Source organism: Epinephelus lanceolatus, chromosome 2, assembly GCF_041903045.1.
Source record: "Epinephelus lanceolatus isolate andai-2023 chromosome 2, ASM4190304v1, whole genome shotgun sequence".
Lineage (NCBI taxonomy): Eukaryota > Metazoa > Chordata > Actinopteri > Perciformes > Serranidae > Epinephelus > Epinephelus lanceolatus.
This window is the reverse complement of record NC_135735.1, coordinates 42621089-42646752: the sequence shown is the minus strand read 5'-3', so window position 1 is coordinate 42646752 and position 25664 is coordinate 42621089. Positions and strand designations below refer to the sequence as shown.

The 25664-nt window shown below is 40.0% G+C and overlaps 2 protein-coding genes across 2 annotated transcripts; both read left to right on the top strand.

Moving 5' to 3' along the window:
- The first annotated feature begins 49 nt into the window (after positions 1-49).
- On the top strand, positions 50-13610 carry LOC117255494 (adhesion G-protein coupled receptor G5-like). The gene is made up of 15 exons (XM_078161834.1): positions 50-278; positions 607-712; positions 1022-1098; positions 3050-3274; positions 3402-3570; positions 4421-4580; positions 5542-5664; positions 5823-5957; positions 7340-7376; positions 9385-9479; positions 9729-9844; positions 11493-11761; positions 12072-12177; positions 12772-13097; positions 13222-13610. The coding sequence occupies exons 2-15, from the start codon at positions 630-632 to the stop codon at positions 13332-13334; spliced, it is 2034 nt and encodes a 677-aa protein (XP_078017960.1). The 5' UTR covers positions 50-278; positions 607-629; the 3' UTR covers positions 13335-13610.
- A 2451-nt stretch (positions 13611-16061) lies between these two features.
- Positions 16062-24074, top strand: adgrg3 (adhesion G protein-coupled receptor G3). The gene is made up of 13 exons (XM_033619508.2): positions 16062-16215; positions 16298-16378; positions 16494-16545; positions 16933-17023; positions 17330-17461; positions 17826-17984; positions 18070-18124; positions 18208-18299; positions 19827-19945; positions 21115-21395; positions 22989-23091; positions 23174-23490; positions 23580-24074. The coding sequence occupies exons 1-13, from the start codon at positions 16155-16157 to the stop codon at positions 23693-23695; spliced, it is 1659 nt and encodes a 552-aa protein (XP_033475399.1). The 5' UTR covers positions 16062-16154; the 3' UTR covers positions 23696-24074.
- The last annotated feature ends 1590 nt before the right edge of the window (positions 24075-25664 follow it).

Here is a 25664-nt window from a genome sequence, read left to right as displayed (position 1 = left end):
TATGATATCACCTTCATGGTGACAGACCTGGTTCACTGTAGCAGTGGAATTTAGACTCTGACAAACACACTCACCTGCAGTAAATTTACTGTACTGATATGGAGTTTTTTGCATAAAACAAATACATGGAGCAGACCAAACACAAGCACTATTGTATTTTACTTTAAGCCCCTAATCATGAGATAACCCAACCAACACAGTTCACAAGTGTTTGTCTGGCTCACTGCGTACACTGCGGGAGGAAGGAGAGAACTGCTCTGGGTCCACTGAGTAATAATGTAAGTGTTTGTTAAAATATTTTTTCTTGATAGGCATGTACTTTAGGTATTACATCATTTGGTATTGTGTCATTGCTTGTCAAAGTGTAAAGATTACATGTCGGCGAATGTAATCTAACCAGAAAAGTTGAACATTTGAATCATAGACATAGGAACTGAGGTGATGGATTTTAAATATAACTTTAAGTAGAGCTGTATGAAAGACTTTGGCCAACAATATCCATGTCTAATTTTTACTTTACTGACTGTTTTTGAGTTTTGAATTTGGGATAGTTTCTGCAGCGTTTCCATTATGAGAACTGACCCCATATTTGTCTCTGTTAATCAGGTGTGAACTAGGCTGCTGTATCCATGGGAGAGCAATCTAACAAGAAGAGAGGGACAGAAAGAGGAGGGGAAAGGAACAAAGGAACTTCTGCTATTTTTCAAAACAAGTACTGTAGTTAAAATCAAGTGCAATCCTTTGATTAAGCAGAAACCTGCTTTTAACATTTTAGCACTGTTGGAATCCAGAGAGTAAGCTCATATTTGTGGGTATTTGATCACATAGAAAAAGCAACAAAAGAACAACGGGGGGTGTCATATACTATGCTGCTTTGCTCTGTTTTGTTTCATCTGTCTGAGTTTACAATTTTTTATTTTTTATTTTTTTGTGGATGTGAAATAACATACAGCTGAGATACACTGAATATATCTGCACTTAAATGTTGCCCCTCATTACTGCTTTTTATGTATTCCGTCAGTCACATATTCAGAGCAAGCTGCACAATGGCTCCCTTACTGCTGTTACTACTACTGCCCGGATCGCTGGCCTGCCATGGTATGGATGTCAGTTTTATCTGTGTAGGTTTTGCTCACAAAAGAAAGAGTTATCCACAAATTCAAATTAGGTCAAAAGTTATTTTATTATTTAGTCATTTCTTTGTTTTTTGCTATTTATTTTTAAGGTAACTATTTCAGTCAAAGCAGAAGTAAAATAGCACACGGTTGGTTATCTAGCACCGCAGCACATAAGAGGACTGACTGGGAGATGGTCCTGTGGAGTCTAAAAAGGAAAAAAGGAAGAGCTAGTATTGTTGAAAGTCAAATCATTGTACTTAGTAGGGGACTAAAATTCCATTGCACCTTATCATTTCTTAGATTTTCCCTAATAAATGTAGCCATCCCACTCCACTGTTAAAAGCCACTTTGCTTTCTTATGCTTCACACACTTCTTTGAAGCTGGGGAACATCTGTAAAACCCCTAACACATTTGGTACCTGTAAATCAGAAAGAACAAAAATGAACCTTTTTAGAGATGACATTAAAAAGCGAGAAGCTGGACATCTTGTGCTCCTAAGTATGCCAGTGTGATCTTTATGTCTTCAAGAATGTGCTTACCTTTTAGCCCCTTTCCTACTGCGCAAAAAACCCCACTAACACCTGCTACCATTTGGCTTTTGATTATTTGTTGGTTAAGGTTACAGTCACAGACAGGTTAAAGACATTCACTGGACAAATGACTATGCAGTAGTCCCAGGTATTTATCAACTCCTGCTCCAATGTGGATGGTGGATGTGCTAATTTCCACTGCTTGATACAATGATATGCTGCTACAAATACCATCTATCTCTGTCCAAGCCAGCCTGTTTTCTCTCCCAACTCGTCAAACGCTGCCATTTTGTCAGTGGATCTTGGCACCACATAACAACGTACAGTGGCACCCTTTGCGGCAGTATGATATGCACAGGGCAGTGGTTGTTTTTCATGCAGCGGAGAGCAACCCAACTTGACACACTCTATCAGTGGACCTTGGTGTCAGACAGTGAGCATAGAGGCAATGTTTTTAGCAGTATGATACGTGGCAGTTTGTGACTCTACCAGCAACTATACCTTATCATAAACAGTGAGAAAGTCTGTATAGGGCAGGTGGGAGGGAAGGTGAATGAGTCAAGCAAAATTCCACCTGGGAGCCCATTGTTTCTCCTCTAGACCTAGCCACGTGATTTTGGTTGCCTAAATCCAAGGAAGTAAACCTAAAAACGAAGTGTTTTACCCTTGTCGTAAGTTTATTTAAAAAAGACTGTATGCAAGTAATGAGTAGAAACTTTTTTCTGTGAAAATGGAAGTGTATTTTGAAAAGACACAATACATGGAACAAGAGTAAATTGATGCGCCGTCCCTGAAATTGTAAAAGTGACGCAAAAGGGTACCTAACGTCATATTTTGAGGTGTAGATCCGCTGACAAAGTAGCGGTATTTGATGAGTTGGGATGAGAATGTGTTGCAGCAGCACTGGAACATTGTTCAAAATTAGTCGGGACCAAGTCTGAAAGAGAGAGACTAAGTAACAGACATAAAAAGAAGTAACTACCGTAACCTCTTCACTGGCTTCCATGCTGCTTTCTACTGTTTACTAATATGTTTCTGGTGCAGTGGAGTCTGTGATTCTAATCCAAGACACTGTCAAATTCAACAAATATCTCCTCACAGTCCACTAGCTGTCGGTTATGTGTGTGTGAACTGAACCCTCTTCCATGTCCTCGCCCATGAGGAACCATGATAGTAATGAAACATAAATAACATCGGGATACTACCGGAGCTTCTGAAGGAGCGCAGACAGGAGGGGTGTATTTCTTCGAATGCTGACTTTAAATATCAATTATCTTTCTCCACAAAGACTCACACAGATTCCACCTGAAAATATGTTGAAAAGTCTTCTTTCATGTCTTTGTTCCTGAAGATGTGTAAGATACAGTAAGTTATTTCTCATCTTCTGTTTTTCTGTTCAGTTCATCTCAGCATTTCAGATGGTAACATTAACTTTACCATTAACACCAGCCACACTGTAATTACTGACAATCGGCCTGATACTGTGACAAGTTCAGAGGATGGATTTCCCTGCCACATTGAATGCACGCTCAGCAACTTGACCGTATGGCGCAATAAATCATTTGATTGCTTCAAGGCTGAAGAGACACGAGGTCCCAACATGACCGAGTACAGAATAACACAAGGTAAATACACTATCTCTCAAGAAGACTGATCACTACAGAATGAGGCACAAATTATCTCTGATCAGAAAGGTGCTGTGGCTGATTTGCCCTGTCTCCTAAAATATCTGATTTCTCTCTCACTTCTCAGATAGCAGTTGCAGTGTCTACATGTGCACCGACACTAGCATCTTGCCACTCATTGCTTCACTGGCTAGTAACAACTCTGGCCAGACAGCAATGATGCAACTCTCCCACATAAGGTATAGCTGTCCAGAGCTCTTCAGTAGCAACCATCAAGTCAAGAGAGCCTTTATAAGGTAAGTGTCAGAGTTGCCTCTGTCTGCTGCTCTCGAGACACACTGAATTAATTTCTCCTGTTTTTGGTCAAACTGTTTTAGCCACGGCTCTTAGGATGGCAATATTGGCTTGTCAGTCAATTACACCACTTTGGTCCAGTAGGAAATGCCTCAGCCACTGCAGGGGCTTTTGCACAAAATGTATTTACCTATAAATTAAATGTATTTATTTATAAATATATATGAATGACTACAGAGTCGCTGTTGGTGCTGTCATTTTCCTGATCTACAGTATAATAATCATGCAATATTATTATATTGTAGTGATGCTCTTTACACAGCAATGTCCCATCAGATCAGCTGACCCAACAATAAACAGATTTTGACTGAAGGGCTGTTGTCTCTTCTCTTCTTATCTCCTCCAGGATGTATTTAAGAAAGTACAGCATCCTCAATGATGATGAATTTCCAATTCAGATTAAATCATCATAATTCTTAAGTCAAATGAGTGTTTTCATGGCTTGGCGCTGGCGATAGCTGTGGCCAGAGGCATTATATCTTTGGGTTCTTCGTCTGTCCGTCCCATTGTCATGAGCCCATTGTCAAGCACTCCTCGAGGGAATTTCTTTACATTTAGTACAAACATCTACTTGGACTCAAGGATGAAGTGACTAGAATTTAGTGGTCAAAGGTCACTGTGACTTCACCAAACATGTTTTTGGCCATAACTCAAGAATTCATATGTTAGTTCATGTCTTAATTAGTGTGGACCACTGCTGAATTTTGTTTGTACCAAACAGAAAATTCTAAGTAAGAACAAACTCTCCAACAAAGCAAACTAATCTGTTTGAGGTCCATTGTCTCTCTGCAGTGCGGAAAAAAAGATGATTGATGACATCATGGGAACATCCCAGCCTGAGCCTGGAGGCTTTGTTTACTGCAACCTGAAAGACTTTTCTATGAATGTGTACAACATCAGTGAGGCTGACCTCAACTCCATAAACTCCAGGATCCAGCTAAAAGCCCCACAGGTACACAAGCTATGATAAAAATAGTGCTAATAAATGTAGAAGGAACAACCAGGGGTGAAAATCCCATTTCATAGTTGGGGGGGACAATAAACAGTAAAATTTTAGAGAATAATTCCAGGGGGGGAAGAGGAAAAAAAGTTGTAGCCTGTCTTTTATACAGCATCTTTTACCGCAATTTGACGCTTTAATCTTTTTTCTATCTCCAACAGGCAGGCATAGGACTTTTCTTAGCGCTGGCTGAGTCCACCTGCACATGTCCAGATTTAAAGCCACAGTGTGTAGGAATTTCTCCCATCTAACGTTGAAATTATATATTGTATTCAAACAGATGGCGCACTCTAGTGCCTCACTGAACAATGAACAATGCAGGAGAAATGTTGCAGACAGTTTATATTATCAGCCTGGGCCTGGGGCTTGTTGTAACAGTAAATGGGATGTGTTGTAACTTGTGTAAGTTAAACTGTATCTGCGAGAGTACATCTTACCCCGTGCGATGTGGACAGCCGGGTCCAGCCACACGCTGCAACTGCTGCCAAGTACTAACGGCTGCTAGCCCCGCCCATTGGAAAGAGTGTGGGATATACCAAGGGAGAGGGGGACTAAATCTTTTAAGATTTAAATAGCACATTATTGCGCTTTTATAATGAGCACCGCTTACATTGTGCTTTTAATAAATACTACTGCATTATTCAAAAATTATTAATTGTGTCTCAAATTATTCTAGGGGGGTACAGCTTTATTGAAGGGGGAGTCATGTCCCCCCTGTCCCCCCCCCCGGGATTTCCGCCCCTGGGAACAACGATGATAACGGTGACATGATGGTGAACTTTTCTGGCTGACATGACATTAGGCAGTGCTCAGTTAAAACAAACCTTGTTGACCAATGTTAAGATTGACATTTTTTTATATTCTGAGTGACAAATTGCCCTGCTTAACCTCATCTTCTTATATCAACTGTTAGCTGCTGCCTGAAAACAAGTCATACATCCCTGACGTTTGGCTGCCTGCGTATGCCCTTCGCACTATCCCAAAGGAGAAGAGGATCATTGGTTTGGTCAGCTACATGCAGCACAGCCAGTTCCAAGTATTTCCTTTGTCCTATTTACCCTCTTTTTTCAGTTTAAACATTAGTCATAGTTGTGAATGTTGGCAGATTGTTTGGTCATTGTGGTTGTGACATAATATATGTACTGTATGTATTTATATGTTTCTTTTCTTGACTATATTGAAACTGTCTCGCAGTTTAAACAGGAGGAAATCTCATCGATGGTTCTCAGGATAGAGCTACTGGGCGAACAACTTCATAATCTGACAACACCAATCAAGATGACTTTCAGAATTCCTCCACACACAGATGTGGGAAGTCTAATTAAGCTTGTATGCATTAATGTTTTTAATATCCATCTGTTTGATTTGGCAAATTTGTGCCATGTCAAATAGATTAACTTGAACTTGATAAATTTTGGCATTGAGCATTTCTGCAAACCAAGAACATGTTATATTTCCACATAAGTGAACAAATTAAAACTATGTATTTTCAAAAATGCATTGGCTAACCTGTGGTTAGCTTTAGGCACAAAAACCACTTGGTTATGTTTAGAAAAAGATCATGTTTTGGCTGAAAATACCCTGTTTGGAGGGCACAATCCCGGCCAGAGAAGCAGCGATGTTATGGTATGAAACAACTGAATTTCTTGCCAAAAAAGCCGCTGGGAACATCAGTGACTAGCTAAATCACAGCCCATTTTTGGCTGGTCTTGAACAGAGCTCTGCAATGGTCTGCAGCTCAACAGGCATCTCGCCAACACATTCTCACTCCAAACTTGTCAAATACCGACACTTGGTCAGTGGCCCGTCACATCAGTTATGACATGCTAGGTGCTCTCTCTTTGGACTTTCAGGGACGATGTGTCAATTTACGCTTGTTACATGCATTGTCTCTTTTTCAAAATAAATCTCAGTTTTCCCAGATGATGTATGGTTTCTGCTTGTTAAATGCATACAGGCTTTCTTAAAATAAATAAGTAATGAAAACGTTTTTAGGTTTATGTCCTTAAATTTAGGCAACTAAAGCCTGTGGTATTACAATATATATATATATATATATATATTAAAAAAACATCATGGTTTGGGTTTAAATTGGCATGATTGTTACTAACGTACATACATCACATGACAAACGTCAGTAGCATACCACATTGTTATTACAATAACTCCATTAACATTTGGTTTCGCATGGGACACAAACAGCTGGCTACCAGGTGAAAGTCCAGAGTTTGTTTGGCCCATCCACCTAATCTTCCCACCTGGCAGACTTCCTCACTCTTAATACCACAGTAGTTGCCCGGAACATCAACAAATGCCCCTGCCAGGTTGTCTCATACTGCCACTAAAGTGTGCCTCTGTGCGTTGGTGTGTGATGCCAATGGGCCACTGATCAAGTGTCAAGTATCAAATTCTGACATTATTTTTATACCTTTGTATTTTAATAACTTGGTTTAAATGTACATTTTGTTCCTGCAGCCAAGCAGTCCATCAGTCCATCTGTGCCTCCTTAATAAGGATACATTGTATTTTTTTGGTGCATAATCGCACAAACTGTCAAATCAAATTCATCCCAGAGTTTACAGAACACCACATCACTGAACACTTGATTTTATCACAGTGTTTTGTTAAATCTACTTTTAATCTGTTGGGTAAGCTTGTTTGACTGCATGGCATGTACAACTGTTAACTATGTTTTTTGCATTTTTTTACAGAATGAATCATTACAGTGTCACTATTTTAATGAAAATGGTGGGTTGTATGTTGGTTTTTGCTCAGAGCAGGATAAACAGGAAATAACTGGAACTGTATTCTCTGTTTATTACTGACAATTTGGAGATAATACATCAGTATGTTTCACATTTGCAGCAAAAAACGTTTGCAAAGTTATAAAAATTGGAAGTACCTGGAAAATAAGCAAGTCAGGAGAGAAAATCTCAGTTACATACAGTACAGGCCAAAAGTTTGGACACACCTTCTCATTCAATGCATTTTCTTTATTTTCATGACTATTTACATTGTAGATTCTCACTGAAGGCATCAAAACTATGAATGAACACATGTGGAGTTATGTACTTAACAAAAAAAGGTGAAATAACTGAAAACATGTTTTATATTCTAGTTTCTTCAAAATAGCCACCCTTTGCTCTGATTACTGCTTTGCACACTCTTGGCATTCTCTCGATGAGCTTCAAGAGGTAGTCACCTGAAATGGTTTCCACTTTACAGGTGTGCCTTATCAGGGTTAATTAGTGGAATTTCTTGCTTTATCAATGGGGTTGGGACCATCAGTTGTGTTGTGCAGAAGTCAGGTTAATACACAGCCGACAGCCCTATTGGACAACTGTTAAAATTCATATTATGGCAAGAACCAATCAGCTAACTAAAGAAAAATGAGTGGCCATCATTACTTTAAGAAATGAAGGTCAGTCAGTCCGGAAAATTGCAAAAACTTTAAATGTGTCCCCAAGTGGAGTCGCAAAAACCATCAAGCGCTACAACGAAACTGGCACACATGAGGACCGACCCAGGAAAGGAAGACCAAGAGTCACCTCTGCTTCTGAGGATAAGTTCATCCGAGTCACCAGCCTCAGAAATCGCAAGTTAACAGCAGCTCAGATCAGAGACCAGATGAATGCCACACAGAGTTCTAGCAGCAGACCCATCTCTAGAACAACTGTTAAGAGGAGACTGCGCGAATCAGGCCTTCATAGTCAAATAGCTGCTAGGAAACCACTGCTAAGGAGAGGCAACAAGCAGAAGAGATTTGTTTGGGCCAAGAAACACAAGGAATGGACATTAGACCAGTGGAAATCTGTGCTTTGGTCTGATGAGTCCAAATTTGAGATCTTTGGTTCCAGCCGTCGTGTCTTTGTGAGACGCAGAAAAGGTGAACGGATGGATTCCACATGCCTGGTTCCCACTGTGAAGCATGGAGGAGGAGGTGTGATGGTGTGGGGGTGTTTTGCTGGTGACACTGTTGGGGATTTATTCAAAATTGAAGGCACACTGAACCAGCATGGCTACCACAGCATCCTGCAGCGACATGCCATCCCATCCGGTTTGTGTTTAGTTGGACGATCATTTATTTTTCAACAGGACAATGACCCCAAACACACCTCCAGGCTGTGTAAGGGCTATTTGACCAAGAAGGAGAGTGATGGAGTGCTGCGGCAGATGACCTGGCCTCCACAGTCACCGGACCTGAACCCAATCGAGATGGTTTGGGGTGAGCTGGACCGCAGAGTGAAGGCAAAGGGGCCAACAAGTGCTTAACACCTCTGGGAACTCCTTCAAGACTGTTGGAAAACCATTTCAGGTGACTACCTCTTGAAGCTCATCGAGAGAATGCCAAGAGTGTGCAAAGCAGTAATCAGAGCAAAGGGTGGCTATTTTGAAGAAACTAGAATATAAAACATGTTTTCAGTTATTTCACCTTTTTTTGTTAAGTACATAACTCCACATGTGTTCATTCATAGTTTTGATGCCTTCAGTGAGAATCTACAATGTAAATAGTCATGAAAACAAAGAAAACGCATTGAATGAGAAGGTGTGTCCAAACTTTTGGCCTGTACTGTATTTAACTTTGTGATGGTAGTCCATCTTATTATGTGTTAGAATGTTTAAAAATGTTTTTGTTTTTTTTTGTTTTTGTTTTTGTTTTGTTTTTTTAAAGTGATGTTTGTTGATCATGCTATTTAGAAAGCCAGCAGAATTAGATCTTATTAAGCTAACTAAGTTATAATGTTCATGTTCCCAGAGTGGCTCTGGAAAACAGATGGCTGTGAGACCAATGGTAGCCAGACTGAGATCATTTGCAGCTGTGACCATGCAACACCTTTTGCTGTCCTACTGGTAAGAAGACAAACTTGCTGTCACTAACTCGCTCCTGATGATGTAGCCTTTGTTGATTTATTACCTTTTATACAGGAAATAAAAAGTACAACAGATGACAGTCATCTTTGATCATCTCTATCTATTCAGCAGTGGTGCAGTGCTGGTATTAACCCAGCATTAGAAATCCCACACTGTCTTGTTCCAAGATGTTGGTGAAAGTTACGCTGTAGATCACACTTAGTTTCCACACTTCCATATTTTTTGCAGATCAGAGAGCCAATTGCAGAAATCCACTGGAAAATCCTGTCATACATCAGTTACATAGGCTGTGGCCTGTCTGCGTTCTTCACTGCTTTGTCCCTGGTGATATATGTCTTCAGTCGGTAGGTATACAGGTATTCTAGGCATTCTATACAGCTACCTCTCAAACTTTTTCATCCTACCAGCCACTTCTGTATTGCCAGTCAAATGATCAAGTAAACTTATTGAATGATACATTTCTGAGTGTTAGCCCCTTTTCTTTTCATGGTTATCGTACCAGGCAGATATCAAACTTGGAGGAACAATCATACTGGGCTACCACTACTGAAAAATCTTAGTGTGTCTATACACACAGAGGCAGAGACACAAGAAAAGTAGACATACTGTGGAGGCCATACTTTTGAACATTTTGATGGTATCTCTGCACGCCAGCTCTGTCAAATACACCACACTCTTCTTCACCAGAACCACAGTGTGTATGGGCTGTAGCTGCTGCTGTAGTGGGTCAGTCATGGGTCTCATTAAATAAAAAACGCTTACAGTCATTGGCTGCAAGCAATACTATACAAATAGTCATTCTATTCTAGACCTGGGTACAAAAAGGATTGAATGCAGGTATCATTGTAATGAAGAAGTGAGGGTACTACTTGGTACCAGGCTAACGGCAGCCTCCAGAATGAAGCTAACGCAGTGCCAAAAACAGCAGTTCTTTGAGCAGCTGCTTGAGGCTGGCTCGGGAGGTTACTCAATCCATAGACCCCCATGTTAAAATGCAAAACTTCAAAGCAGAAATAAACATGTTCACAGCCTGGAACAAACAATGGTTTCTATAACTAATTCCAACATTCATGACAACATCTGTACAGGGGGTAAATTTTATTTGACTCACCCGTTTAACATTTTATTAAGGCTTAAATTTATGCATAATTAAGGGCAGGGCCACTTGAGTGACAGGCTGACTGTTGCCACCTGTAGCCTATGGGTCAGATCAACCCCTCATTCCCCACAGCTCCATCTTCTTGGTCAATTCTGGCTCCAAAAATCCAAGATGGCAACAGCCAGAAAGCCAAACTCGAGTCCACAAACCAATGGGTGGTCATGGTAGCTACATCCGTTATTTCATACAGTCTATGGCACTGGGTTATTTCGATCGATACTTTAGGTATTGAGTAGGGGTGTAACAATAAATTGGCATGTCTGTGTCACAATTTCCATGTAAGTTACCCTCCTTCCTAAATATTCAAACAGTGCTGACAGCTTAGCGCCAGGCAGACAATGGTAGGCAGCCAAGAAAAAAAGACAATGAGGAAATTTAGTGGTCTCATATCGATTGCAGGCACCTGAACTGCAACTGAATCAAACTGAAAGTGTATCATGGCAGACTTTGTGATATCAGCAAACATTGTATTGTCCAAAGAATCGCTATAATGTCGTATCAAAAGAAACTTGTGATTTGAACCCCTAGAATAACGTACTGATACCCAGCCCTATTTTTCCAAATTTAAAGAATCACATTCACCATGAGTATCCTACAGGCCCACAATATTTCTCTGCCAAGGTTACAATAGTGTTGGTTATTTCACTTAAGGGATTTCTGTATTCTTTTTTCTCTGCACTCTTTAAAGATACAAATAAGGGTTTTGCTTTCTTTGTATTTGGTGTTTCTTTACTCATAATCAAGATCAAGAAATGGCTCCAAATCCTGTCTGATTTTCATAAAGCACCCTATCTTGCTTGTGACTTGTTTTTCTCTTTCTGTCTCTTCCTCAGAAAGCACAAACTGCATTACTCCATCTCTATCCACGTTTCTCTGAGCGGGGCCTTGTTTCTGCTCAACTCAACCTTCCTGCTGACCGAATGGGGGCCCAAAGTGAAGCCGGACTGGGTGTGCGTGTTTATCGCCGCTTTCATGCATTATGCTTTGCTCTGCTGTTTCACCTGGATGGCCATAGAGGCACTTCACCTCTATCTACTGCTGATAAAGGTGTTTAACACTTACTTCAAACACTACCTGGTCAAACTGTCTCTTGCTGGATGGGGTGAGTGAAGCAAGCGCACCTACTGTGTTGACTACCTGCTGGTGTGGTGTGAGATAACTTTCATGATATCTCCAGTTTTACTTATTACTGAACTTTGCTGATTGACAACAAAATGTTTGGATGAATGTTTTACACCATCAAACTTCATCACAGCATCACCAGAAATATGTTGACGTGATGCCATGTTTTGTATGCTTAGTATATGAAAAGTCCATCAGGAGCAGGTTGTCTCTTTAATAACCTAGTGATGTTAAACTGTGTGTGTGTGTGTGTGTGTGTGTGTGTGTGTGTGTACACTTGTGATTCTCAGGGATCCCTGGTGTAATCGTAGCAGTCTCTTTGGGAGTGAAGGACTTCAAACAGTTTTACGGAGTTACACAAATGACCATTGCTGATACTAATCAAACTAACGCCATGTAAGTAAGCTAACTGCTTTTAGCATGACAACAGGAATCAACAATTTCAACAATATCAATCCTTAAAAAAACACAATCTGACCTGTCACAATCACAGAGCATGGTAAAATGTCATTTTTACACATTTATATATGATCATACAGTGTTTGTTGGTTTTGGCCGTTTTCACACAGTTTTTTGTGTGATTTCTGTGGCAAAAGGCCTTCAGGTTATTACAATCTTTGTTTATTTGGTGAAACCCATGCTTACTAATGGTAACATCAAGTGTGGTTTACAGTATTAAAAAACATTAGCATGTGCGAAGACGTTTTGAGTATCGCAAGGGAATGGCGGACTCCGCCACCAACACTGAAAACTTATGTAGAGAGGTGATGACAGACTGTAAACACATTTAATGGCTACTGCTGAAAAAACAGCAACCATTAATAGTATCAAAAACTGTATTTCATTTCATAATAAAAAAAGGACTGTAGCTTTAAACATTTAAGATGTAATAATAATAATAATTATCATCATCATCATCTATACTGTACTGTATGTCTTCTGTATGATCTGTTGTGAAAGTATTCTGACAGTCCATTGGGTTGCCCACAGCTGCTGGATCACTGATGACTCTTTCTTCTACTCCTTGAACCTGGTGTATTTCACCCTTATATTCATCTTCAACTCTGGCATATTGATGGCAGTGGCCTCTAACATCTGCAAGATGAAACGAGTGTTCAGGAACAAGTCCAAGCTTGGAGTGCAGGCTGATGGAGAAACATGGAACGACTCGAGGTTCAGTGAGTCCTGCAGGAGTGGCCTCACTGTGATGGGTCTTACCTGCCTGATGGGGACCACCTGGGGCCTGGCCTTCCTGGGCTCAGGATATGTCAACTACCCCATCCTCTACCTCTTCTGCATCCTCAACTCCACACAAGGTCTGCTGTCACTTCTGAGTTTGTCTCTGTTAAAATGTTTTTAACCTGTCTATGTGTTGACAGGTTTGTCTTTATTAAATGTTACCAGCTACCAGTTTAATAATTAATGTGTCTCTTTGTCAAGGTTTCTTTATTTTCCTGTGGATCTGCCTGTCGGCCAAGAAGCAGAGGAAGAGAGACATGGAGGACAAACTGTCCTCTACTCCTGTGAAGTCTTCAGGAGTCAAATTTGATTAGACTCCCTTTGCTGCCATTAGTCCTGATGATAAAGGCCTGATGTAATCACTGATAGCATAGCTGTGCTGGTAATCCCCATGTAACCACAGAAACTCCCATATGTAACCCTGTTTGAAATGTCCTTAAACTGTAAAACACTTTTATCTGTAACTTTATTATTATCCTCACGTAAATGTACATTTATTTTTTAGGCTTAAGTGTCATTTTAGTGAAGCTCTTTCCTTCACTAACCTACTATAGAATTTTGTACCTGTGTTTCTGAATAAAGTCTTAATATACCAGAATAGAGCAATGGTAACTTGTTGCTATTTGTAAATGGTTTACATTTTTTTTAAAATCATATAGCTTTGAATTATTTATATCATATATTAATGGGACAGTTCAGATTTGTTGAAGTGGAGCTGTATGGGGTACTTATCTATAGACAGTGTATTACATACAGTAGATGTCAGTTGTTACGCCCCCAGTTTGGAGAAGCAGGCAGTAGTCTGACGTGGAAGTTACGCAATCGACTGCTGTGGAGAGGTCAGCAACAAAAAACATTTTAGCCACATAAAAAAGTCCCACCTGAATATTTTCACAGCTTTACCTTGCTGTCAGACAGTGATTTCCAACGGGACAATAAAGCCGGTATATTGCTGTCTTCAAGGCCAGACTTCAATGAGAAAATCAATTATTTAACATCAGCTGAACACAGGATTTGCCGGTCTACCACTGCCTTGAACAATTATTTTGTGTTTCTGTGTGACTTTGGCTTTTAAAAGTTTGAATTCAGATTCACTAAAGTCACACAATGGCAAAAACTAACTAACAGATTAAGGCAGAGGAAAGCAGCTCTCATGTTCAGTGAACTAAAATTACTGTTTTTCTCAGTAGAGTCTGGTTGGTCTGATGAGAGCAGAGATGAGTAACTGAAGCTATTCATGGCTTCCCCTTTGAAACAGGCTTTCTGGTGGAAAGGTAAAGTGATGAAAATATTCTTAATATGCCATACACTTAAATTGATATTGCTTTTTGTAGGTAGCTAAAATGTGTTTTGTTGCTGACTCCTTCACAATAGTACATTGTTAAGCTTCCATGTCACACCCCAGTGTGCCAACAGATTGATTATGGAAAAGTACCGCTTACAACCCCACTTCAAAAAATCAGAACTATCCCTTAAAGAATATATGAATACGTGTGATCAGGGGCGTAGCCATCATTTCAGAAGTGAGGGGGACAAATTGTTCAGAGGTCTATTGAGTGATTTATCATCCTCTCGCATTCAGTTGCACCTCTCCATAGCGGCTAAAGAACCACATAACCACAAACAGCCACAGTACAGCACCAAGGGACTGACCGAAGATGGATATTTTCCCCAAAATTACATTTGAATTAAATTATGAGTGGTCGTCAGGAGAGGACGAGGAAAAGGAAAGCCAGGACTCTTCTGTGCAGACCTCCAGGTGTGTTTGTGTAACATCAGCCGACCTCGACAAACTGGAGATTAGCAAAAATTAAGCGAACACGGTCAGGAATTATCAATGATCATCTGATGAGCCTCATAGACGACCACTCATAATTTAATTCAAATGTAATTTTGGGGAAAATATCCATCTTCTTGGTGTAACGCCAGTGTCAGTTTGCGTCACTGTGAGTGTAACAACTGGTTAATTAATGGTTGTGTTTATATTTATAACACCTGTGAGCAGAGTGATTTTACTGTTACAAGTCCCAGTGATGTTATACTCTATATCAGCACTCATGGAATGCTTCTCGTCCAATCAAATTACTCCTTCGGAACTAATTGTTGTATAATTAACTTTATGTCTTAGCCAAACAGAACACTTAAAATCAGCACTATTTTACTACATGTTGTAATTTGTAGACTACTTAAGTAGCCAAACATACCCATACCTCACATCAAAGTGTAGTGTGTGGCATATCCGATGTACATGAGTTATTACCTCATTGTTTTGAGTTAGTATCCGTCAATGATGTTATCCATCATGACTGAGAGATGAAGAGTATGGATTGTCAAAGGCTGTAACTGTACTCATTCACCTCATTATTGGACTTAGTATCTCATTATTTTGACTTAGTATGTCATTATTTCGACTTAGTATCTCATTATTTTGAGATACTATGTCATTATTTTGACTTAGTATGTCATTATTTTGACTTAGTATCTCATTATTTTGAGTTATTAGATCTTATTTTTTTATCATCAAGTGGTGGAAATGGGCTTCCATACCCATGCGTGTGATGTGTATGTGTGCTGCCAACTTTGGAAAACATGAAGCAGTTGCAGTGTCAGTTTCGCTTCCCCAGAAGGCTGTAAGTGTCAGTACTTGTTTACAATTGTGACGAGACAATTTCTTTTTTTCTTGCGTTAATAGGAAAACAGTAACATTCAGAAACTTCCTCTTTTCTCAAGGCACTTTACTCTACTCTTAGAGATTTAGTCATGTTGAAATATTGACATCCTTTGTTTCTGTGAACAACCACATTGTAAGTGGTGAATTTATTTTCTTCTCTCTCAGTGATAATTACTATAAATCAAAATGTGACAGTTTACTCTCTCATAAGCAGATCAAATAGATTCCCTGTCAAAATGAACATCAGTAGCTTAAAAGAGTTGGGGCATAATATTTCCTTTAAAAAATATGTCAGACATGAATCACTTTTAGTCTGTATGAGCTCTCCACCCCCTCTCCACCACCACCATGTGACATATGTAGATGTGAAACTTACTGCTCATTCAACAGGCAAACCTCACACAAGCAGAACAACACTGCATCAAACAGTCGCACCATATGTGTGTTGGAGAAAAAGTGAGACATGATGTGGATTACTCTGTTTCTGGTGACACTTGTGTGGGTTTCAACAACCCAAGCTGATGGTGAGTTTTTCTCTTTTTATTGTGTTTTTTTATGGTTGTGTGCTTATGAGTCAAATGCAGTTTTAACGGTTAATACATTAAGATCCTAGATCTGTAACACCAGAGGCAAATGATGTCACTTATGGTACTGTGTCACCCAGCCCGAGGGACTCTGACTCAACCTGTAAGTGGTGATCATATGTCACATATAAGTTTAATCCTATTCACCTGTCTGTCTTATCTCCATATTTTGTACTACCTCTGACTTTTTCCACTTTTTTTCTCTGTCACTCTGACAGACTACTGTGAAAACGTCCTCAGAGACTGTGAAACTGACGTCCTCTGGATCAGGTAACTCATACTGCTCTAATAAATGCTGGGATAGCTTTGACATGATTGTGACACCCTGGAACAAAATAAGTACATAAAAAGCGACTGAGAAAATTATTAATTATAACTTACCATGTTGTTGTCGGAGGAAATATTTCTCTTCATCAGCCTTTTAGGAACTAAACGCACATGACTGTGCATTTCTCTGCTAATACCACAGTGTTTTGAAATGGCTTTATCAGCCAAAGAGGTGTTCACCTTCTTCAACCTATAAATGAGTGTGGCATAAAAATCATGTCAAAGGTTAAAAAAACAACTAAGATGTGTTGTTTGCTCACCTAAAATCAATACCTATCAATGTTCATGTAAGTGTTTGTATTGCTGAAATGCTGAAATATGTGTTGGTAGGTGTTATGAGAAAGGAATTGGGAGCTGTATACCAAAACGACGTGGGCCTATAAGAGACTTCATTCTTCTGCAGGCAAACTCGTCTCAAGAGGTGAGAACAAAATTTTGGATAACTGGCTTCGAGCTCTTGTCTCATCTGGCTATCAGACAGTCTAAAGTTTTATATGAAATGCATCAACAAATGAGCAGAACAGAAGGAAAATAGTTTGAGTTGTTTACTCATCATACACATAGGGTTCAGGATGTTAGTTTCCACTGCAATGTCTTTACTCAGAACATGTGCAGAAACCAGTGCAATCACCAACAAGTTCATCTCTATATCTAATATCTCTATCTAATAATACCAATCCATTTTTTGCATGTTTTGTGTAAACTGTATGTTTTATGTTTTGTTTAGGCTGAAGTGAGTCCCACTTCTAAACACAGGGTTTACATTCCATCCTCAGCTCTCAGGAGAAGCAGAGGAGATGAGTCTCAGGAGGAGGAGGTACGGCTGGTGGCCTCTGTGGTCAACAGCACTTTCTTCAAGGTCAGTAGTTGCTCTGAAGGTAAACGAATCCATCCCTCATTGATCGCCCTTATTAATCAAATGCTAATCAGAATAGATGTGTACATAAAGAGAAGTAGGCAAATTAAGGAATTTGTTTAGCTTTGTGAAATCTAATGTGCGAAAGGAGGATGGATGCAGAGGAGGACCTTCATATTATTGTGACACTGGCCTCTACTTTAAGTTAGCTCCTTCTGTATAATTACACAAGTGCCTTCCCCTCATGTCGATTTGCATTGATTTCCACACACTCACAGTAGCCATTGTGTATATTAAAATGAAGGAAAGGTTGATTGAGGAAGCTGATTTACCTTTAATTTACAGTACAGTATGTCATGTGTTGCAGCTGAGTCCCTCTCAGAGAAGACCACGTGTGAAACTTTTCACACCAGTCCACATACAAGGCACTGTTCTGGGGGGGTTAGTTCTGGTAGTGAAGGCAGGGAAGTATGCTGTCCAAAACCTTCCAGAGCCCGTCAAATTAAACTTCCAACACAACAAAGAGGTAAAGAGACTAAACCAGCTATTACAGTGTTATATTTGCAGCATGTATCAATCTCCTGTCCTCTTATACTTTGAATATGTTTCAGGAGGTGAATGGGACGTGTGTGTTTTGGCAGGAGTCAGATCTTGACAATACAACAGGTAGGCTACACATGCCAGCCTACAGTCTTTTTGCTCTTAAATAAACAGTCAGATTTATACATTATACCGTGTGTGTGTTTTAGGTCATTGGAGTGCAGTCGGCTGTGAGACCAGTGACACAGGAACTGAATTTATTTGCAGCTGCAACCACCTGAGCTTCTTTGCTGTGCTTGTGGTAAAATAAACATTTTCTCTCATCAGTCAAACGCTAACTAATGTACAATCATTTGCCATGAAGAGATGTTTTCAGTAATTGTTTTCAATAATCTAAAATGTAAATGTGTTATGTCCTGTGTCACAAAAAGAGTTGCGTGCCTGATAAGTAGGGTCATTGGCTTGTGGTGTGTTTTCTCGTCACTTGTTGGTTAAGCAGTCTCTGTGGGTGGCGGCCCCCTGCTCTGTCTTAAAGCTACAAGAGACCTCACGCTTAATTGTAACGTCAATCAATATGATTATAAATGTATTTAATTATTTATTTAGTGGTCGTTGATATACAAAGATACTGCCTTTACTGCTAGCACAGTCTGCAACCACGACTAATCTGTATCATTCAGTCCAGTTTGCCTAATTTCCCAAGATTTAGAAATAAAACAAGCCCATACTTTGCCACACAGTTCTACCTCTCATTTTCATCAAACCAAAATAATTCAGAATTTTTATGCCTCAGCGCCAGCGATAGCCGTGGTCCAGGGGAATTATGTTTTCAGGTTGTCTGTACGTACATACATCCGCACATCTGACGTACATACATCATGTCTGTCCCATCCTTGTGAACACAATATTTTTAGAATGCCTCAAGGGAATTTCTCCAAATTTGGCACAAATGTCCACTTAGACTCAACAAGGAACCAATTAGTTTTTAGTGGTCATAGGTCAAAGTCTGTGTCATTCTTGTGAATGTGGTATCTCAAGAACGCCTCAAAGCCTCCTGAAATTTTGTGGTCAAAGGTTCAAGGTCAGTGTGACCTCCCAAAACATGTTTTTGGCCAGAATTCAAGTATTTGTAAGTAAGTATGACAAAACTTCACACAAATGTCCGACAAGATAAAAAAAAATGTAATGACGATGTTTTATATCCAAAAGGTCAAATGTCAACTTCACTGTGACATTTTAATTTTCTGCATTAAACACTTTAATGGGCATTATTCAATGTCATATCTCAGGAACAGAAGGGGAGACATTTGGTCAGATACTTAATTGATGACACTAATCTTGGGTGTCCACCTTGAATTTGTGCTGAATGAATAGATGTTCTTTGCTGTTGGGGTGACAATGGGTGTGAAGCGTCCATGTTTTCACAGACATGTGTGGAGGCATACAGACATGGGGTGGTAATTCTAGTTTGTTCTGTGTTCTTACAAACGTGCATGCAGATTATCATATATATTTCAAATGTGCACTCAGAGCACAAGCTGAGACGATAGACTACAACTGAGAGGGTCATGGAGTTCACCGAAACGTGCAATGTTTTATCCCGCATATCACCTATCCGGGTGAAATTCCAAGATTTTAGTGATTATAGGCTGTCACTTGAGGTACAAAATTGTCATTCAAGGTCCCATCCAAAGTCACACAAAATTTGCAAGAGAAAATGCAGATTAATAGCCACTAATTCAGCCAAGCATAAAAATGCAATTTATGCACATTTTTAAATTGCGCATGAATTCCACCTGAATTTTTATTATATCTGCTTCTGTTCCAGAATCCTGAATTATCCGTGGATGAAAGTGACGCTGTGAACCTTAGCTACATCACTTACACTGGATCAGCACTTTCCATCTTCTTCACAGTTATCAGCTTGATCCTCTACATATGTCTACAGTGAGTCTTCACTTCGACTTAAAACGATTATTTCCATAAGACTTGAGGAAACTGTATTGAAATATATAAGGATATCCTTTCACAGAGATGCTGTTGTTATACTGTGCATTGACAATTCGTCATACTGCTTCACTGTTTCACACATAGATGCAGGGGGGTTGATCTAGTTTTCTGTCAGGATGTGGGCATGAACAGGAAGAACATAGTCATAGACCTATATCTGAAACTCAGCTGAATACATACATGTTCTTTTCTAAGCTATAGAGCCCAGAAGTAAAACATTCCGGTCGTCTTCACACAGTGGTGCTTTATAATCAACAGCAAGCTTATCTGCACTGCCAATATAGCCACCCTCTATGTTAGAGTTTTGACAGGCTGTCATGACTAAAAGTGAAACACCACCTCGCCAGTGGTGTCATATGTCATGCTGAAAGTAGCAGTACACTATAACGTAGACAGATGACCAAGGGAATTACTATGCTTTACCCAGAGTGCTTGTGGGATGGTTGACCAGTGTCTGAAACCCTCTCCCCCCACACCTTCCTCATGTCAGAACTGGGGGTTTTGCATTTGACAATTTCTGTAACTTTCCAAATAATAGTCTGACAATTATGCCTCTCTTTCGAGATCTCTTTATTTATTAACACAACTACTTCTGTCACTTTTTGTTTGTACAAAAATCTGACTGCAACACTATGAATGTTTCCAGTAAAGACAAAAGTGATTGCATCTCTACATGTCACACAAACTAGTCTCAAATCAAAGTACTGTGGCACAGTAACCAGACAGTCTGCAGAGTGAAAAAAACTTTTAAACCAGCAACTAAAATAACTTCTAACATCTTAACTGTCTGGGTGAGATAAGTGGGAGGAACTGCCACGTTCAGTGCAAGTGGAAACGCTGCGAAAAGTCCCCAAATAACAATGGGTGTTGCTGTTTGTTGGTCTCCAACAGGAGTCTGTAGCACATGGGTGTCACACCATCCATCAGCTCTTATACCACATGACTGTAGAAATGTTTATATGATATAAAACATACAATTGTAATGTATCCGTGGTTTGCAGAAACGTACAAATCTAACATTTCCTTCTGGTGAATGGGCTGACTGAATCTCCTCAATAGGCAATACAAAAATGATCATAATATATTGTAAACTGTTTCCCCTTCAGACGGCGACGTCCAGAGAAGGCCATCGGTGTGCATTTGCAACTGACAGTAGCACTGCTGTGCCTCCACATCATCTTCCTGCTGTCCAACCTCTGGGTGTGGCAGCTGAATGAGACTGAGGACGGCTGGGTTTGCAGGGGTTTGGGTCTCCTTTTACACTGGTCCCTACTGGCCACCTTCAGCTGGGCAGCTCTGGAGGGATTCCACCTCTACCTTCTCCTAATCCGAGTCTTTAACATCTACGTCAGGAGATACCTGCTCAAACTCAGCCTGGTGGGATGGGGTGAGTGGAGCCTGGTTGAGACAGTGTTTCTGTCAAATGTTTAAGGTGTATGAATTCACTTTCTTTAACTGTGCTATCAATGAGTCAGAAGATTACGACGGATATTTTCAAATTTAAAAAAGTCTTCAATTATTATGTTTTTTATAAATTTGAGAACATCAATGTAAATGCTTAGAATTATTTCCATGACCATGTCTTCACATTGTAATATGGACAGTTTTAATTCAAAGCAATTTCATCAAGTTACAGGGGCCTTTTTTTAACCACTAGGGGCGCAATAAACCAACGTACAGTTTTTGTATCTCAGGTTGTAGCATCAGGCTCCCAGAAACTCTGCTCAGCCTTGCAGCCAGTTTTTCCCAGTGGCCACTTGCAGTTTTGCAGCAAAGAAAATATAATAAAAATCCTGCTGCCAAAAAGAATTCTCCCCACAGACCACCATTATAAAAGAGATGTCTGTGAAACTGTTGGCAGGACACCTTTAACTGCAAACAAGGTTAATTATGACTCTTTTTATTATGAAGTGTTAGGCGTGATGTGTAACAGTACAACATCAGCCTTTAGTGTGACATACAACATACATGTTGGCAGCACTTTATAAACAATAACAGCGGGATAATATTGCAATAACAATCATTTGCTGTCCCTGTTACATGGTGGCTGACCCCTTCCTCTACTCGGAGGGTAAGGAGCTCCCAGACCTCATTGTTTTTCCAGTTTGCTGACAATTACGGTTGCTGTTCTTCTTCTTTGCGTTTGCTGCTAACTGCTACTATCCACTTTTTAAACCTCCCGACAGTGGGTCACACACGTAACAAGTCATCAAAATGTCACACCTGTCCCGTCCATTGTCCCGTCCTGCTGGCTGGCCCTTTTACACAGACGTTGATTCACCGGTGTTTCTATCTCTGCTGCCGGCTCAAAGGCGAGACAACTCTGTCCCTCCATTCAGTGATGGTACCTTTTAAAAAGAATGGCCAGATAAAACAACTGAAATAATACTCGTTTTGAACAGGCAGTATAAAAGGGCACAAAAGTCACAGAGGTTCGTTTATTTTGCATCCTGGAGGGGCTGAACAATGAGGCTCCGTCACACACAGGAATAAGCTTAATCAGGCTTAAGTTATACAGTCAGTAATTGGTAATATGATCAGTTCATTATAGGTTTTGGTCTTAATGGGATTTTGTAAAAATAAAACTAATATAGAATATTACTAGACTTGCCTTTTAAGCTCACTTATGCAAAGAGGGAGTCAATAGGAAACCACAGCTTATTTTTATCCTGGAACTCCCAGGTAAATCATCATGGTTATGAACTTTCTGCTAAGTGTGGTTGGTAATGCACCAAAAAAGCATCAATGCAATAAGTGGAAGTCTGTAGGTGATATAAATGTCACAGGTTTCAAAACTTTTAAAAACCCTCAAATGTTGGAATTTTGATCTTAATCTTTATTTTGGTCTTTGGTTTAATAAAATGATTTTAAAAACTGAGAACAGATGTGTTCTGTTGTCCTGTCTGTGCTCAGGCAAGCATGTCGAATGGTAATCAGAGCTTGTTAAATGAACTCCTCTATCTGTCTTGTCTTTACACAGGTCTTCCAACACTGATTGCAGTGGTTTGTGGGATTTCAGGTGTTTACGGCAAATTCAGTCCAGAATCGGAGGGTGTCAGCATCAGCAACTCACCAATGCAGTTGTAAGAATTGTTGGGATTTAACCATTCAACCATGCAGGAGGTTTAAATTCTTAATTGCTGACTTTGATTTTTTAATCTGCAGATGCTGGATGAGCAGACACAGGCTTTTAGTCAGCTACATCACCACTGTTGCCTACCCATGCCTTGTGATACTGTGCAATTCCTGCATGCTGGGCCTGGTGGTGTTTAAGCTCTGGGGGCTAAGGGCAGGTAACGGAGCCATTGGAAGCAGTAGTGGCTGGAGGAAGACGAAGAGAGAGAATAGGAGCAAGTTATGGAAGGACTGTGCCACAGTGCTGGGTCTCAGCTGCTTGCTGGGCTTACCTTGGGGGTTAGCAACCATCAGCTACGTCTCCATCCCTGGAATCTACATATTCACAATACTAATCTCCCTGCAGGGTCAGTGTGTGCATGGTCCTCATATAAAGGATCCACTGTGCTTTTACGATTTACTGGAAGAATTCACAGCCTTTCTTTTTTCTTCCTAGGTGTATACATGTTCCTGTGGTCCGTGGCTTTGAACCGCAAGTCTCGATCTGACTATAACTCCTCAACCAAAGACCCTTCCTCTCAGAAAGTGATGACCACCAGTTTCAATAATTGATATTCACACCTGACACAAATGTATTATCCATTGCCTATAGTAGGTGTTTACATGCCTTTGGACTGCAGCCGTTGAATGATAACTGACAATAATGCATCAAACATGCATCATGAACAGTAACCCCTTCTAATTATTTATTGTTTCTATGATTCTTATGGTTACAGTAGGTCGTCAGTGGTGAATCACTGAATGAAAAAAATCTCTGTCTTTTCTGTAAGCATTATAATACATGTCAAGATCAGGAGGACAACTTTGTTAAAGCAGCGCAGACACCGTGGATCCTACAGACGTTGTTTGCTAATGTGCTTCCAAAGATTAACACAGATATGTTACATTTGTTACAGAAACTGTCTAATAAAAAGGACACAGTACAAGTTCATCTTTGTCCAGTATAGCAGTGTGTTGTGTCTGAATTCTTGATGCTACATGTTGTATCGGGTAAGGCGGCGTTATGATGGAAATCCTACACAGTGAAATGTACTCACTAAAAGCATTAAATATCCTTTATCAAACTTAGAACTTAGAATATTATGATTTACTATAATGGCCCAGTCACACCAACCATGAGTACGGTGATATTCATCAAGGTAACTTCACAAAATATTTGGTTCCGCGAACCGGAACATGCTAACACCATTCTGTCGCAATAGCTCTCCAAGCTTTTTGTCAGCATAATGTGCTGTGTACACCATCCTGGCATTTCGTCCACAGGATCATTTCATTTAGGCACTGTGGAAGGGAAAAAGGCTTGTTTGCTTGGTTGTTAAGAATATGCAACCCACTTGCCAGAAAAAAAATATTGGCATTGTACATTTCTGCAAACCACGGATAGGTTACATCTGTAAATTGTTTTGAGATGGATACATTGAACCCTAACATTTCTCAGCAACACTGTGGTGAGGTTTGGTTTAGGGACAAAAACCACTTGGTTATGGTTAGGAAAAGAGCATCTTTTTGGCTTAAAACACCCATGTTAGCTAACCCTAACCTGCTGGAAAGGCAGGTAACGTGTCGCAGAAAAAATCAGGTTCCACACCACAAGCGCCACTGGGAAACACTGCAATGTGCCGCAAAAAACACCCAGGTGTGATTAAAAAGATATCTAGGCTTTGGTGCCACAAACACCATTAGAAAACACTGCATTGTGTTACTAAAAGTACCCAGGTCTAGTGGCACAAACACCACTGGAAACGTTGCAAAGGATCTCCAAAAAACAGCCAGTGTTGTTGGTGTCAAACAGTGGTCTGCAGCTTGGCAGCCATCTTGCTTTGGGCGTCACACCATCCCTTCCACCTCCTGATGATAAAATCAGCTCATATAGCCTACTAAGTCACTTTATGAAATATGTATGTATGCTATGTATGAAATGTACAAATTTTTACATATCCTTGGTTTGCGGAAAGGTATGATGCAAAAAATAATAATTATGCCAACTGGGCTGGCATAAGATCATAGTTTAGTCAACATACCTTACTACTGCTCAGAGGACGTACAAAAAAACGTACAAAAACAAACAAAAAAACCCTTAGTACTGGCTCTCTGTTTTCTGCAAAGTTAAAGTTGTTATGAGCAAATTTACATATCAGAGTTCACCAAAGCTGTTAACAAGACTTCCCAAAGGTCATATCATAGTCTCTGGCTTAGGGTCCCCCTGACCCAATTGGGTCCCTGGGCCTGGGCCTACTAATCTCTCCATGTTTGCAGGTTTACATGTGGAAGTGACAGCATGATTCCTTTTGTGAGTTTGAAGAGTTATCTGTTAGACCAGTGCTCTGTTTTACATTCCTACAAGTGTACAATTATGCCTTGATTAATTTGGTCTGTGAAAAATCATTTTGGTCTGTTTTGTTTATTTGTTTTGTGAAATATCAGTGTTTATTTGGGTGTCCCTATGTTAAGTGATGAGTTGTGTTATTTTGCTTTGTATGTCAGTATTGTAAATGTTGCTTTGCACTTCAGGGTAACAGTT